The sequence below is a fragment of the Silurus meridionalis genome, chromosome 26, assembly GCF_014805685.1.
Source record: "Silurus meridionalis isolate SWU-2019-XX chromosome 26, ASM1480568v1, whole genome shotgun sequence".
Taxonomy (NCBI): domain Eukaryota; kingdom Metazoa; phylum Chordata; class Actinopteri; order Siluriformes; family Siluridae; genus Silurus; species Silurus meridionalis.
In genome coordinates, this window is record NC_060909.1 from 15,163,544 (window position 1) to 15,181,043 (window position 17,500).

Consider the following 17,500-nt stretch of genomic DNA (forward strand, 5'->3'; position numbering starts at 1 on the left):
CAGCACCACTACTGCTACGTGAATATGAGAAGAACATCTGAAAGAATTTGCTGTCTGTCTTTACCAAAGTAATAAAAGTGAACTTTATGTTCTTTATTGAACTGCAGAGTATCATATTTGTTTTTATGGTATTGTGTTAAATAGAATGGAAATTAAATCTCACTGCATCGTAATAGAGGCGAATCGCATCGTTTCGCATCTGAAGCTGCTTCATATGTATCTGTAAAGTATCATATCATTGGAACGGCCTCACTTATGGAGATGCACATCCCCAATAATACTGATTGATTTAACTTCATACCAAAATTAAATTAGTGAAGCAAGCTAACGGTAATAATATGGACCTCTGCTAAATCTTTCCAAGCTTTTTTCCAGCCTAACGTCTCTGTACACACTGAATAAGAGTGTGTTTATAACAGGAAAACACACTTTTCATACGTTTCAATAGAAAATTTAAACAGGTAGGAGTTACAGCTATTTATATTGTAACTCCTTATAACCCTTATAAGTTATAATGACTGTGTGTGTGTGTGTGTGTGTGTGTGTGTGTGTGTGTGTGTGTGCGTGTGTGTACCAGTTATGGCCGTGTTTGCTGGTTTGCAGTTGAGTTCATCTTCTCCATTCTTACAGTCTTCCTGTCCGTCACACACCCACTTATGAGAGATACACAACCGATTCTCACACTGATACTGAGCATCAGCACAGCGGTTCTCACAGCCCCTCTACACACACACACACACACAAACATGAAATTCCAGTACAAATATTAACCACAAATCAACATTTCATATTAACCAATCAGGTGCCGGAACACAGTCGAAGTCCAGGCAATCACACGCCAGCTTTCACACCTCGTCAGAGTTGTCAGTGCAGTCGGAGTCTCCATCACAGCGGAATCGTGCGGATACACACTCTCCGTTAGCACACACAAAGTCCTTCAAGCTGCAGGTCAGGGGCTCTGAGAGGCAAACACACACACACACACACACACACACACACACACACACACACACACACACACACACACACACACACACACACACACACACACTTTAGGAGTGAATGTTATGTCATGGTTGTGTTTAGGGGTGGAGTTGTTGTCATGGTTGTGTTTAGGGGCGGAGTTGGTGTCATGGTTGTGTTTAGGGGCGGAGTTGTTGTCATGGTTGTGTTTAGGGGCGGAGTTGTTGTCATGGTTGTGTTTAGGGGCAGAGTTAGTGTCGAGTTACACTCCTGAGCTCCAGGTTAGCATGTGATTCCTGTTCCACACAATTTTCTTAAAAGCATCACAAAGCTCATCTGAGAGAGAGAGAGAGAGAGAGACAGAGATTAGAGAGACGTGAGCTCTACCATTTTACAATAATCTCTGACCTCTGCTCCACATGTTACTTCAGACCTATGAAGTCTGTGATGGTCATGTGACCTACTAGTGAGCAATCACAGCCACACACCCCTTCATTATGTCCTGCACTTCACATAAACACTTGCTGTAGTGGGTGTGGCCATATTTGGTCACATAAACACACCATGCCTGGAGTGTGAATACCAGGAAGTGTCACTTTTTTGCGGTTTTAGCATTAAGAGTAGGACTGAGGATGATGAAGATGAAGAGAGTGGTATTGGTGACGAAGATGAGGATGATAAGTAAATTTGTGTTGATGCTGATGATTCTAAAGCTTATGATGCTGATGATGATGAGGATTGAGATGATGAAGATAAAGGTACACACTGCAGTTCTCCTCGTCTGAATTGTCTCCACAGTCGCTCTGGCCGTCACACCTCCAGTGATCAGGGATGCAGTTATTATTCGTACAGCGAAACTCGTGTGGTCCACATGTCTTCTCATCTGATCCAAATCACACACACACACACACACACACACACACACACACACACACACACACACACACACATTTCCAGTGTTCAGTAGCAGAGGGAGTCTAAATCCATTTATATACGTGGACCTGCGTAATGCATTATCACTCTCTTGAAAGTGAACAGTTCTGTGCGGAACTGCAGTGTTCCAGTGTCAGAACTTTCATCATGCAGGAGTAAAATTACACTTCACTCTTCACACAGTAAAGATCTTTCTTTCAACAGGGTTGGGTTTCTCTACATCTCACCTCCATTAAACTTTCTTAAATATGAGGAAAAAACTCTAAACTTATTGGTCTTATAGATACCATACCAGCTGGACTTGTTACAAAGCTCTCACACTGGAGTCTCCTTCCACAGTAATGCATCAGATCAGTCAAAAGGTGTCAGTTATTCTTTACAGCAGTGAAACTTTTCTACACATATACCAGAGATTTTAAAAGCTGGAGTCAGAGTGCAGAGCCAGCCATGATACATCACCCCTGACCACTGAGGGTTAAGGGCCTTGCTCATGGGCCCCAAGAATGCCAGCCTGGTGATACCAGGGGTTATACCCACAACCTTCTGATCAGTAAACCAGAGCCTTAACCACTTCCACCTTAATATAAACCTGCACTACTTTTAGAGCTGCTGACCTCCTTCTGACCAATTAGAAATTCTGAAACAAATTCAGATGAAGTGGGCGTGGCTTACCACAGTCTGCCTCGTCAGATCCGTCTGCACAGTCTGGGTCCTCGTCACACACCCACAGCTTGGAAATACAGTGCATGGTGGTCTTACACTGGAAATCGGCGGAGGAGCATGTTTTTTCAGCTGTAACACACACACACACACACACACACACACACACACACACACACAACTCTATCTATCTACTGTCTACGTGAATCTGGGTGAATTTTAAAACGTCTAAAAGCACCCTACCCACACTTTCATTTTCAATCGTTTTTCAATATTTGCTTATCCGTTCTGAAACATCTGGAAGCGTTCCTGTCCCTGTACTTAGTGTGAGCAAAACTTAAGAGGCTTAAACCCGCGTCATTCTCGCCTCATGTTTATTTACTTTCCAGCTCTTTGAAACGATGCAACAGTGACTAGAAACACGTCAATGTTTTTAAAAGCCTCCATTTTCACACACAGTCCACACCGTGACACGAAAACGTCATTTTCAAATTAATTCACTTTGGCGTTTAAAAAAAGAATTTCCATTTCCGAACGCAAAAACTAAGCAAAAATTTACGTTTTGAAACAAAATGCATTAATGTGGATACGGCCTTACTGCCACACTCCACATGACCTTTAACCTTCAAATGTCCTTCTATTTCCTCATTAGAGAGAAACATCTCACACACAACTTCATTCACCTTTCAGCAGTACGTCAGTTTTATCTCACTGCGTCTTTATTTACCACCTCACATTTAAATCTCCCATCATATCTGATCATATCACATCTGAACCAGAGCGCAGTGAGACTCATGTGTGAGACGTGAGCAGGAGTTCAGGGTGTGTAGGAACATCATCTGCTGGCTGCTTATCATCTTATTTACACCTTTTTAGTATGTGAAGTGTGTAAAGCAGGTATGTGTGTGTGTGTGTGTGTGTGTGTGTGTGTGTTTATGTAGTGTGTGAAGTGTGTAAAGCAGGAAGGTGTGTGTTTATGTAGTGTGTGTGAAGTGTGTAAAGCGGGTATGTGTGTTTATGATGTTGTGTGTTAAGTGGTATGAGTGTGTATGTAATGTGTGTAAAGTGTAAAGCGTGTGCTGGTGTGTGTATGTAGTGTGTTTAAAGTGTGTAAAGGGGTTATGGGTGTGTGTATGTAGTGTGTGGAAAGTGTGTAAAGCGGGTAAGGGTGTGTGTATGTAGTGTGTGTAAAGTGGGTAAGGGTGTGTGTATGTAGTGTGTAAAGTGTGTAAAGCGGTGTGTGTGTTTATGTAGTGTGTATAAAGTGTGTAAAGCGGTATGTGTGTTTATGTAGTGTGTGTAAAGTGGTATGAGTGTGTGTATGTAGTGTGTAAAGTGTGTACTGGTGTGTGTATGTAGTGTGTTTAAAGTGTGTAAAGCGGTTATGGTGTGTGTATGTAGTGTGTGTAAAGTGTGTAAAGCAGGTAAGGTGTGTGTATGTGTGTGTAAAGCGAGTAAGGTGTGTGTATGTAGTGTGTGTAAAGTGTGTAAAGCGGGTAAGGTGTGTGTGTATGTGTGTGTAAAGCGAGTACTGGTGTGTGTATGTAGTGTGTGTAAAGTGTGTAAAGCGGGTAAGGGTGTGTGTATGTAGTGTGTGTAAAGTGGGTATGGGTGTGTGTATGTAGTGTGTAAAGTGTGTAAAGCGGTGTGTGTGTTTATGTAGTGTGTATAAAGTGTGTAAAGGTGTACTGGTGTGTGTGTATGTAGTGTGTGTAAAGTGGTATGAGTGTGTGTATGTAGTGTGTGTAAAGTGTGTACTGGTGTGTGTATATGTAGTGTGTATAAAGTGTGTAAAGTGTAAAGCGGTAATGGTGTGTGTATGTATGTAGTGTGTGTAAAGTGTGTAAAGCAGGTATGTGTGTGTATGTAGTGTGTAAAGCGAGTAAGGTGTGTGTATATAGTGTGTAAAGTGTGTAAAGCGGGTGAGGTGTGTGTATGTAGTGTGTGTAAAGCGAGTACTGGTGTGTGTATGTGTGTGTATGTGTGTAAAGTGGGTAAGGGTGTGTATATAGTGTGTAAAGTGTGTGTAAAGTGGGTATGTGTGTGTATGTAGTGTGTGTAAAGTGTGTACTGGTGTGTGTATGTAGTGTGTAAAGTGTGTAAAGCGGGTAATGGTGTGTGTATGTAGTTTGTGTAAAGCAAGTAAGAGTGTGTGTATATAGTGTGTGTAAAGTGTGTAAAGCAGGTAAGGTGTGTGTATATAGTGTGTGTAAAGTGGTATGAGTGTGTGTATGTAGTGTGTAAAGTGTGTACTAGTGTGTGTATGTAGTGTGTTTAAAGTGTGTAAAGGGTGTACTGGTGTGTGTATGTAGTGTGTAAAGTGTGTAAAGCGGGTAAGGGTGTGTGTATGTAGTTTGTGTAAAGTGGTACGAGTGTGTGTATGTAGTGTGTTTAAAGTGTGTAAAGGGTGTACTGGTGTGTATGTAGTGTGTGTAAAGTGTGTAAAGTGGGTAAGGGTGTGTGTATGTAGTGTGTGTAAAGTGTGTAAAACACTCACGGCAGTCTTGTTCGTCCTCTTCATCACCGCAGTCGTTCTGTCCGTTACAACGCAGGTTCACTGGGATACACTTATGAGTCCCAGTGCATTTAAACTGTCCTGATAGACAGATATACGATTCTGCAAAGAAAAAGAGAAAGAGAGAGAGAGAGAGAGAGAGAGAGAGAGAGAGAGAGACAGACAGACAGACAGACAGACAGACATTTGGACTCTTTTGGATATAGACTTTAGTTTGTTTTTCTCAGTGTGTTTGTTCCTCAGTGTGTTCCTCCATGGGCGTAAATTTAATTTAACAGTAGGGGGGACAATAAATATAAAATTTCTCATGAGCAATTTTTGAAGGGGACACAAGTAATACAGTCAAATTGTACTGATAAAGACACAGTGTCCCCACAGTGTCCCACAGTGTCCCCACAGTGAAAAACTTTGCTTTTATTATTGTAGCATGGAGACTGCATCATTATGGTTATTTTAAGTTTAAGTTTTTCTCAGGTTCAAAGACAAAGCAAAACAAGGAATTAAAAAAAGATTTACAATTTTACTTAAAAATATAGCTGCAAGCAGCGATGGCGGGCCCTCGCACGTTTGTGTATCGCTATACGGTGCCCCCCAGAAAGCAATGCACGGTGGGCAAGTGCATCAAGTGGGTAAATATCAGTGGACCATTTTATGTTGTTACTGACCCATTTGGGGACTGTAGGTAAAAGAAACCCCACATTTTAGACAAACGGGGGCGCTAGTGAGCCACTTAAGAGACACACCATTGTCCGACCTTTTTGTCCACACTTGAGATGTATGTGACTTGTCAAATGTGATGTATGTGTCAAATTTCAAGGTAATCTAAGCACGCCAAAAGCCTTAAATATGCCTGAAATAAAAGTAAAGTTTGACGCGTTGCCATGGGAACAGCGTTCGAGGTATATCAAAAATTCCTTCGCAATTTAGTATCTACAATGTCTCAGCATCAAGTTGTTCATGTTTGGTGTCAATCGCATAAATATCCTGGGAGGAGTATTTAAAAGTTCTCCACATGCAACTGTCAAAAAATCCACCGTTTGTGACTGACACACTTCCTGGCGCCTGTTGGTGGCGCTATGTCCGAGATTCACAATAGCCACATCGATGCGATCGGAATCCTTGGCCGAACATACACACAGCGTGTCATCTGAATAAGACATTTTTTGCTTTAGATATTAAACACTTCCTGTTCTCCGAATTCGCCATAAATTTGTCCCCTCGCCATGGCAGCAGTGTTCGAGATATCAAAAATCCCTTCGCAATTTAGCAAGTCCAATGTCTCGACATCATGTTCCCCACGTTTGATGTCAATCGCATGAATTCCCTAGGAGGAGTATTTAAAAGTTCACCGCATGCACTTATAAAACAAACCAAAATGGCTGACTTCCTGTTGGGCGGAGCTAATAGTTTAGAGGGCGAAAGTTGTTCGGCTCAATGAGATCTATATGCGTACCAACTCTCGTACATGTGCATACATAATTGCCCGATCTGTGCACGAATGTTTGTTTTTGAATTACAGGGGGCGCTACAGAGCCCCCCTGCCACGCCCGTATTCCACCCTTTGTACGGCCCTAGTGACAAAGGACTCTGACGTGTGTGCCAAATTTCAAGAGTTTTCGAGCATGTTAGTTGCAGTGTAAGCTGCAGTGCACTAGTATATTAGTTGCAGTGGTAGTTGCAGTGCACTAGTATATTAGTTGCAGTGTTAACTGCAGTGCACTAGTACATTAGTTGCAGTGTTAGCTGCAGTGCACTAGTACATTAGTTGCAGTGTTAGCTGCAGTGCACTAGTACATTAGTTGCAGTGTTAGCTGCAGTGCACCATGCTACAAGCTATTGTAAACAAGCTAACGTTCACTAGATAAGTGATATTTTAATCTCTACTAGAGCAGATTCATGGAAAATTACATCGCTAATCAGCATTTTTGCCGCAACTAATTTATGAATGAGTCTGCATCAACTACATTAAAGAGAATCGCTTTATTTAAAGTGAATAAAATACCCTAGTTAATGGAGTTGAACATTAATTGAGCCGCAGACACACACCTGACGTGTGTGTGTAGAGAAGGTGAGATGAACCACACACCTGACTTGTGTGTGTAGAGTAGGTGAGATGAACTGGGAAAGCAGGCAGTGGGTCAAACCACTGTGAGGAAGGGGAGGGGGGGAACACAACTGTTTTTAAATGAATTTTGCATTTTTTTCTACTTACACAATGATTTAGGTATAAATACATTTATTGTTTACAATGGAGAGTGCGATATTTTTTAGATAATTTTTTCGGATGAGGGGGACATGTCCCCCCCCCCCCCCGGAATTTAAGCCCATGTGTTCCTCAGTGTGTTTGTTCCTCAGTGTGTGTGTTCCTCAGTGTGTGTGTGTTCCTCAGTGTGTTCCTCTCTCTCTCAGTCTCACCACAGTTCTCTTCATCTGTGTTGTCTCCGCAGTCATTCTCTCCATCACAGATGAAAGGAGGAAGAGCGCAGAGACCCGAGCCACACTGGAACCGACCCGGCTGGCATTTAAACTCGGCTGTGGAGGAGACGAGGAATGAGGGAAACAACGATAAAGAGAAAAATTCAGACAGACAAATGAAGGACAAATAAAGGACATGACATTGCAATGCAAATGAACCCTTTCTTTTATCACTTTTATTATTTTTTTTATAAAACACAACAATGTAAAATATGGAGTGTGTTACAGATCGATGTGAAGTGTGTTATTGGCGATACGTACGACAGTCTGCAGGTTCATCCGAACCGTCACCACAGTCATCGACCGTGTCACACTTCCACCAGAACGGAATACACTCGTCTGTACCACAACGGAACTACACACACACACACACACACACACACACACACACACACACACACACACACGTTAAGGTATAATAATATTTTGTGTTTGTTATGGGAGCTGAATGTGTGCTGCAGGAAGTCTAACATGGGGATTAGTGTAAAAGGGTTAATACACTGAAACATGTCACCTGGCTTGAGGTGCAGTTAGAAAGGCAGGTCTTGCTGTCATTGGCCAGGTAAAAGTGGGTGGGGCATGCACACCTGTAGGCTCCGCCTGGTGACAATAGACACAGGTGACTGCAGCCTCCGTTATTCACCTGACACTGATGCTTCACGACTAAATACACACACACACACACACACACACACACACACACACACACACACCCCAAGGATAATTAGTTTTAACAAAAAGGAGTTGTTTCTTATTTAAATGAGTTTATCAATCGGTTTGTAATGATCAATATATATACTATTCACAGTTCGGTTTCATTTGAGTGAAGAAACATTTTTTTATTATTATTAACGCAGTTTATTATTATTATTAACATTTGTGAACAACAGTTTACATTTTCAAAACAATGTGAAATAAAATGCCTGCTTGGTTTAATAATACTTTAAATAATATAAAAGTTTATATAGTTTATAAAAATAAAATATCTAAAAAATAAAATAAATTAAATCAAATGCAAAACTTGTTTATTATATTGATTAAAGTGGCACAATTAAATGAAATAAGAGTTAATATATGGGAACATTTTCATTAAATAATTTACATTTGTTAGACCTCACTTTGGTAATACGAATGTGTATTAAAGTGTGTGTGTGTTTTACATTTAATATTTAATTTCTGACAATATTTTCTGTTCTATTTATTTCAGCAAACTTTAACAAATGTGTTCTTTCTATCCTTCATACATTTCCTCCCTCGATAAGCAGAATTGTCAGGATTTTCTCCTTTTGAGAGAAATTCTTGAAGCTGGACATTAAATGATAAATAAATCCATATCGCTTGACTGTCATAAAACGGAAGTGGCAGCGATTTTAAAACAAAACACAACAGGCTATAAATGGTTTGTACAGAACGAAGCGAGTGGCCACAGTGACTCAAGTTTCTTTTTACACCACAGGCGGGGTTGTGTATTTTTTGAAGTTTAATAATAATAATAAAGAAAATACCAGTGACACTGCGCTCAAAGTGCGAGGCAGAGATTAAACAAACTCACGGTCCGCCACTTAATACGTTCCTGAGGAAACTCAGACTGTAACTATTTTCCAAACATAAAAAGGATTGCATTTGGCTCATGTGTGCACCAAATCTGAAAGCCCTGTACTGAAACAGTTCACCATGAACACGTGCACCGTTACCCCCTAAGGTTTGTATATTTATATCTACACACAAATACATACATACATACACATATATATATATATATATATATATATACACAGTGGAACCCGGTTATGTTGATGTCCTAGGGGGACGTCAAAAAGCATCGAGGTAACCGATGATCGAGATAAACGAAAATCAAAATGGCGGCAGTATATTAACGTGCTTGAAATTTCTTTATGTACATGATGTGCGTTAATAAATGAGAATGTGCATGCACGTGTTTTTGAAGGTTTTTTTTTACACAACAGCGTTGCCGCGATTTGTTTGATGAAGGCATGCTATAAAAATACATACAGTACATGTTTATCTGTCAGGAATCCACCTGCCACGCCCCCTTCGGCCCCCTTCAGCATGTCAGGTGCTTTCTCGGCCGCTTTCTCTGAAACTCCCGGCTTCAATCGCGCACATATGGTGCTCGTTTAGCATCATCACCAGCTCCTATTTAAACTTCCAGCATCTCACCGTCCGTTATTGTTGGTATATGTTGGTTCACGGCGGTCGTTGTTATCGCTCATGCGTTTCCCGGTACGTGTCTTCCCACCGGCACTCTCTCAACGGCTGCTCTTTTCTTCCCAAAGCGCACTGCGGATTTCCCCCCGATCCTGCCGGTGTTCATTCGATGCTTTTGCTGCTCATCCCACGTTGAGCAGGGGGACACAGCTGATTTGCCCACCTTTTGTTGTTAAATGTTATGCGATGAACGGGAGGCGAAAGCTTTCGCCTCCCGTTCATCGCATAACATTTAACAACAAAAGGCATATGTGCACTAACTAACAGCAGAGATTCACCAGTATACAATACAACACCTGTAGCAGCTGTAAGACTTGATTTTTCCGCCACTTCCACGAGTTCTTCTGCGGCTGCACCGAGATAACTGACGTTAAATGGCAAATTTTTCCCCCCTTGTGCTCGAGATATCAGGGTTCGGCGACATAAAAAAAGACATAACCGATAAAAAATGTTTAGAAAAAGCGAGAATTTGGCAGTTCCACTTCAAAAACGTCGACATAATAGGGTTGTCGAGATAACCGAGGCGAGATAACCGGGTTCCACTATATATATATATATATATATATATATATATATATATATATATATATATATATATATATATATATATGCATACATACAGTGGGGCAAAAAAGTATTTATTCAGTCACCAATTGTGCAGGTTCTCCCACTTAAAAACATGAGAGGCCTGTAATTATCATCATCAGTACACTTCAACTATAAGAGACAAAATGAAAAAAAATCCAGAAAATCACATTGTCTGATTTTTAAAGAATTTATTTGCACATTATGGTGAAAAATAAGTATTTGATCACCTACAAAAAATCTAGATTTCTGTCTCTCACAGATGTGTAACAACTTGTTTAAGAGGCGCCTCTGTCCTCCACTTGTTTCCTGTATTAATGGCACCTGTTTGCACTCGTTATCAGTATAAAAGACACCTGTCCACAACCTCAAACAGTCAGACTCCAAACTCCACTATGGCCAAGACCAAAGAGCTCTCAAAGGACACCAGAAACAAAACTGTAGACCTGCACCAGGCTGGAAGACTAAATCTGCTTGGTGTGAAGAAATCAACTGTGGGAGCAATTATTAGAAAATGGAAGACATACAAGACCACTGATAATCTCCCTCGATCTGGGGCTCCACGCAAGATCTTACCCCGTGGGGTCAAAATGATCACAAGAACGGTGAGCAAAAATCCCAGAACCACACGGGGGACCTGGTGAATGACCTGCAGAGAGCTGGGACCAAAGTAACAAAGACTACCATCAGTAACACACTACGCCGCCAGGGACTCAAATCCTGCAGTGCCAGACGTGTCCCCCTGCTTAACCCAGTACATGTCCGGGTCCATCTGAAGTTTGCTAGAGAGCATTTGGATGATCCAGAAGAGGATTGGGAGAATGTTATATGGTCAGATGAAACCAAAATAGAACTTCTTGGTAAAAACTCAACTTGTGTTTGAAGGAGAAATAACGCTGAGTTGCATCCAAAGAATACCATACCTACTGTGAAGCATGAGGGAGGAAACATCATGCTTTGGGGCTGTTTTTCTGCAAAGAGACCAGGACGAATTATCTGTGTAAAGGAAAGAATGAATGGGGTTATGTATCATGAGATTTTGAGTGAAAACCTTCTTTCATCAACAATGATCCCAAACACACCGCCCGGGCAACCAAGGAGTGGCTTCGTAAGAAGCATTTCAAGGTCCTGGAGTGGCCTAGCCAGTCTCCAGATCTTAACCCCATAGAAAATCTTTGGAGGGAGTTGAAAATCTGTGTTGCCCAGCGACAGCCCCAAAACATCACTGCTCTAGAGGAGATCTGCGTGGAGGAATGGACCAAGCTACCAGCAACAGTGTGTAAAAACCTTGTGAAGACTCACAGAAAACGTTTGATCTCTGTCTTTGCCAACAAACGGAATATAACAAAGTATTGAGATGAACTTTTGTTATTGACCAAATACTTATTTTCCACCATAATTTGCAAATAAATTCTTTAAAAAATCAGACAATGTATATATACTGTATGTAAATATATAGATTGTGTGTGTGTGTGTGTGTGTGTGTGTGTGTGTGTGTGTGCGTGCATGTAAATGAACCCCCCCCCCGAAAGTGTTTTCACCGTCTGGCTGGCGTAGTGGATGATAAATTTTGATGTCGCGGATGGTTTGCCAGGAGCTGAGCAGTTCCATGCGCATCTCTCCCGAGGTTTTATGAGCTCGATTAAGGGTTCTCCTCTTCTGATCACTCCAGTACAGAAAATCCTCAAACAGGGTGAGACTCATCACTTCACCAGTGTCCTCGTTAAGCACTTTAACGAGATGAGACGGAATCAATTAGTGGCCGAGCTGGAACACTGCCAGCTCACTCAGCAGAACCCAGGGATGGACATGTGCCCATACACACACACACACACACACACACACACACACACACACACACTATTTCCTTCTCTATTTCCTACCCCCCCTTAGTCCTTAGTATCATATATACATCATAAAATGGATCACCTGCTCACAGTTAAGGAAATTATTTTTTTATGCTATTTAAAGGTTATAATTTGATATAAAAGAAAAAGAAAAAGAAATTCACCCCTTCTGAGTTCATTGTTGAGTTTATTAAGTGGAGTTAATTTATCAACAGAAACCTGATAATTATTACACTTATTCATTAAAGCAGGTTAGTATGTAATTTTTAGTCATTTATAGATACATTCATTGTTATTGAAAATGCATTATAGCAGGTAGCAGCATATCTTAGTACTATGCTGTCTTCTTCTTCTTCTTTCGACTGCTCAAATTAGGGGTCTCCACAGTGGATCATATGTCTCCATACTCCCCTGTCCTCTACATCTGCCTCTTCCAAACTATCTACCTGCTTGTCTTCTCTCACCACATCCATAAACCTCTTCCTTGGTCTTCCACGTTTCCTCTTTCCTGGTGGCTTCATCCTCAGCTTTCTCCTACTGATATACCCCATGTCCCTCCTCTGCACATGTCCAAACCATCTCAATCTCACCTCCCTCACCTTGTCTCCAAAATGTCCTACATGCGCTGTCCCAATAATAAACTCATTTCTAATAATGTCCATCAACGGCACACCCAACGAACATCTCAACATCTTCAGCTCTGCTACCTCCAGCTCCACCTCCTGTCTTTTATTCAATGCCACTGTCTCTGAACCATACATCATCTCAGGTCTCACCACAGTCCTATAAACTTTCCCTTTTACTCTCACAGATACTCTTCTATCACAAATCACTCCTGCTATCACTCTTCTCCACCCACTCCACCCTGCCTGCACTCTTTTCTTCACTTCTCTAACACACTCTACATTACTTTGCACTGTTGACCCCAGGTACCTGAACTCCTCCACCTTCTCCACCTCTTCTCCCTGCAACCGCACCCCTCCACTGCCCTCCCTCTCATTCACACACATGTACCCTGTCTTACTCCTACTGACTTTCATTCCTCTTCTATCCAACGTGTACCTCCACCTCTCCAGGATCTTCTCCACCTGCTCCCTACTCTCACCACAAATTACAATATCATCCACAAACATCATAGTCCATGGAGACTCCTGTCTGACCTCGTCCGTCAACCTGTCTATATATGTATTTAGGTCTCCATCTAGTTTACTGCTTTTGTGTGTGTGTGTTTGTTTGTGTGTGTGTAGTATTCTTGTCTAATTTCCATACCCCTGCGATTAACCAAAACAAAGATCTGACAAGAGTTACGAACCTCGGCGTGTCTTCGATCCGTTTATGTCAGAAAACAGGATGCGGCTGCCGTCCGCCCAGTAGATCCTGCTGTTGACGTAGTCGATGGTGAGTGCAGACGGAGCGTGTGTTTCGGTATCGACGATCACTCGAGGATGACTGCCGTCCATTCCCATCCGGCCAATGTGTGCATGCTCGCAGCAGTCGATCCAAAACACGTAGCTGTACGAAAGAATAAAACACACCAGGGGTCTTGACTCAAGTGTCCTGCAGAGTTCACGCTCTAACCACGTCCTGACCTTGATTCCCACTCGCTCGCACTACCTCCCATTTGCTCCCACTCCCTCCCACTTCCTCCCACTACCTCCCACTCCCTCCCGCATACTCGCACTCCCAGATTATTCTGATCAAACCAACAAACTCACCTGATCTTTATTTGGGGTTGAAAATAAAAAGAGATTTGACATGATTCACTTTGGTTTCATCACATAAATCCAGGGTGTGTAAACTTATTTCTATTTCCATGGATTACCCAGTTATAGGATCCAGTGTGAGAGAAGAAGGGTTCTGCAGGCCAGAGCTCAACAGGATGGTGGGGTAAAGTCCATTAGCCTTCGCTACCTCCACTGTTTTTCTCTCAGCATCGCACCAGTACAGGTTTTTTCCGATCCAGTCGACTGCCAGGGCGTTCGGCACCGAGGTTCTGTGGATCACCTGGGAAACAAACAAACTCATTCATTCTTAATATAACTGATGTTTTATATAAACCCAAAACCAACACCCAGAAAGGTGTGGAGCACCTGGGAAAAGTGGGAGGAGTTTAAATGTTTGGTTGATGTAATGGGAAGGGATTAATTATAAGAAGGAGTTTATGGTGATGCAGTGTGGATTTTATGGTGATTCAGTGAGGAGTTTATGGTGATGTAGTGTGGAGTTTATGGTGATGCAGTGAGGAGTTTATGGTGATGCAGTAAGGAGTTTATGGTGATGCAGTGAGGAGTTTATGGTGATGCAGTGAGGAGTTTATGGTAATTCAGTGAGGAGTTTATAGTGATGCAGTGTGGAGTTTATGGTGATGCAGTGTGGAGTTTATGGTGATGTAGTGAGGAGTTTATGGTGATGCAGTGAGGAGTTTATGGTGATGCAGTGTGGAGATTATGGTGATGTAGTGAGGAGTTTATGGTGATGCAGTGTGGAGTTTATGGTGATGCGGTGTAAAGTTTATGGTGGTGCAGTGAGGAGTTTATGGTGATGCAGTGTGCAGTTTATGGTGATGTAGTAAGGAGTTTATGGTGATGCAGTGGGGAGTTTATGGTGATGCAGTGTGGAGTTTATGGTAATTCAGTGAAGAGTTTATGGTGATGCAGTGAGGAGTTTATGGTGATGCAGTGTGGAGTTTATGGTGATGCAGTGAGTTTATGGTGATGCAGTGGAGTTTATGGTGATGCAGTGTGGAGTTTATGGTGATGCAGTGTGAGTTTATGGTGATGCAGTGAGGAGTTTATGGTGATGCAGTGTGGAGTTTATGGTGATGTAGTAAGGAGTTTATGATGATGCAGTGACTAGTTTATGGTGATGCAGTGTGGAGTTTATGGTAATGCAGTGAGGAGTTTATGGTGATGTAGTGTGGAGTTTATGGTAATGCAGTGAGGAGTTTATGGTGATGCAGTGAGTTTATGGTAATGCAATGAGGAGTTTATGGTGATGTAATGAGGAGTTAATGGTGATGCAGTGTGGAGTTTATGGTAAAGTAGTGAGGAGTTTATGGTGATGCAGTGTGAGTTTATGGTGATGTAGTGAGGAGTTTATGGTGATGTAGTAAGGAGCTTATGATGTAGTGAGGAGTTCATGGAGCTGTAGAGAGGAGATTATAGTGATGTAGTGGGAGTTTATGGTGATGTAGAGAAGTTTATTGTGATGTAGGGAGGAGTTTATTGTGATGTAGGGAGGAGTTTATGTGATGCAGTGAGGAGTTTATAGTGATGTAGTGGAAGTAGAGTCATGGAGGAGTTGTGGCAGATTTGTGATGGAGTCGTGGAGAAGTCTTGATAAAGTTATTGCAGAGTCGTGACGGAGTCTGGGCAGAGTCATGGAGAAGTCGTGATGGAGTCTGGGAGAAGTCACGGAGGGGTCGTGATGGAGTTTGGGTGTAGTCGTGGAGGAGTCTGGGCGGAGTCGTGATGGAGTCTGGGCGGAGTCATGGAGGAATCATGATAGAGACGTGATGGAGTTTGGGCGTAGTCTGGGAGGAGTCTGGGCGGAGTCGTGATGAAGTCTGGGCAGAGTCATGGAGAAGTCGTGATGGAGTCTGGGCGGAGTCGTGATGAAGTCTGGGCAGAGTCATGGAGAAGTCGTGATGGAGTTTATGGTGATGCAGTAAGGAGTTTATGATGAATAAATATAGATGTCTGTAGTGAACTTATTAAAGCTTTGTCACTTTCATTAACGCTCTTCTTCAGTGTATATTCAGTTGGAGTGTTCCCTCACACAGCTTGAGATGTCCCACCTCGATGCTCACCACACTGTGATCCTACTCAAACTGCTTCATATCCCACAGGCGATTTATAAAATTTACTTTATCTGATGTAACACATTTGCAACTATTTTCTCTCAGACCTTCACGTCAAACATCAGTTTCTTTTACACACAACACAATTACACCACAACTACACTATACAGCAGACCTAAAGACAAGAAGGCTGAGCTTATTCACATACACACACACACACACACACACACACACACACACACACACACACACACACACACAGAGACCTTGAGATCACTCCCATTTATACGCATCCTGTTGATCCTGCGCCCATTCGGCCGACTGCTGTCAATCCAAAACATCAAATCCCTTCTGTAGTCAAAATCCAATGAGAGAATGTTACTGAGACCCTGCAGAGAGAGAGAGAGAGAGAGAGAGAGAGAGAGGGTATGTGTGTGAGAGAGAGAGAGGGGGGGGAGACAGAGGGTGTGTGTGAGAGAGAGAGAGAGAGAGAGAGAGAGAGAGAGGTGTGTGAGAGAGAGAGGGTTAGGGTTAGTTTTATTAATCAGTTATAAATCACAGATTAAAAGTCTGTAATGATCCCACGGCCAATCAGAAGTTATAAGTGATGTCACACTTTATTCCTGCTCTAACGACCTCATCAGTCACGAGCTAAAATAATCCACTCATTAATCTATTACACACACACACACACACACACACACACACACACACACACACACACACACACACTCTTTCTCTCTCACTTACATTCACAGTGTGTGTGTGTGTGTTATTAATACACTGAGGTTTGAGGTCATCATCACCATGTCCAATGAAGACAGAAAAGGGGGTGGATATATGAAAACACTACACTAAGCTGTGAACAGAACAGCAGTTCCAAACCCGGGTTCCTCTGCAGCCACAAGTTCATAAAGTTTAGCTAGCTAGTGAGAAAGCTAGAGAGAAGCTCTGACTGTTAAAACATCTTCTGACCAATCTAGGGTTCAGAGTTCAGCAGCAGTGTGTGAACAGTCGTGAGTTAAACACGGTGATCAGACGGTGGTCTTCGTGTCCTCACCTGTTTCAAGAGCGTGTAGTTTGAGCCATCCAGACTGATCCGTCTGATCTCATGATAATCAGCCAGAATCAGGACCGGCTCATCTGCTGAACACAGACCAGCATGAACAATCAGACCTTTGCAGCTACAGCGCGAATGTTAGCTAGCACTAATGGAACATAGTGTTTAACATAGAGTAGCTCCTCCCACGGCAACATCTGTCTGCTTTACATTAAGTCCTGGTTCGGTTCAATTTAAGTACAGTTTGGGGGAAGAAATGCTAGTTTATTATTATTACCATTTGTAAACCTGAACAGTTTACATTTACATAAAAACAATTTAAAATAATATGCCTACTTATCTAATTAATAATCTCATGATATTTAATAAAAAATAAAAATATATGAAAAAAATAAAATACAATAAATCTAATTAATGCAATATACTTTATTATA

The 17,500-nt window shown here is 42.0% G+C and overlaps 1 protein-coding gene across 1 annotated transcript in view; it reads right to left on the reverse strand.

Annotated features, from left to right (window-relative positions):
• LOC124379760 (low-density lipoprotein receptor-related protein 1B-like) overlaps positions 1 to 17,500 on the reverse strand; it is a 201,326-nt gene that overhangs the window by 21,661 nt on the left and 162,165 nt on the right. Inside the window, 12 exon segments of the mRNA XM_046840329.1 lie at positions 575 to 722; positions 852 to 958; positions 1,730 to 1,846; positions 2,569 to 2,688; positions 5,054 to 5,173; positions 7,487 to 7,603; positions 7,808 to 7,901; positions 8,061 to 8,209; positions 11,902 to 12,090; positions 13,520 to 13,719; positions 14,030 to 14,211; positions 16,273 to 16,395. Of these exon segments, the coding sequence (XP_046696285.1) occupies positions 575 to 722; positions 852 to 958; positions 1,730 to 1,846; positions 2,569 to 2,688; positions 5,054 to 5,173; positions 7,487 to 7,603; positions 7,808 to 7,901; positions 8,061 to 8,209; positions 11,902 to 12,090; positions 13,520 to 13,719; positions 14,030 to 14,211; positions 16,273 to 16,395 (1,666 nt within the window).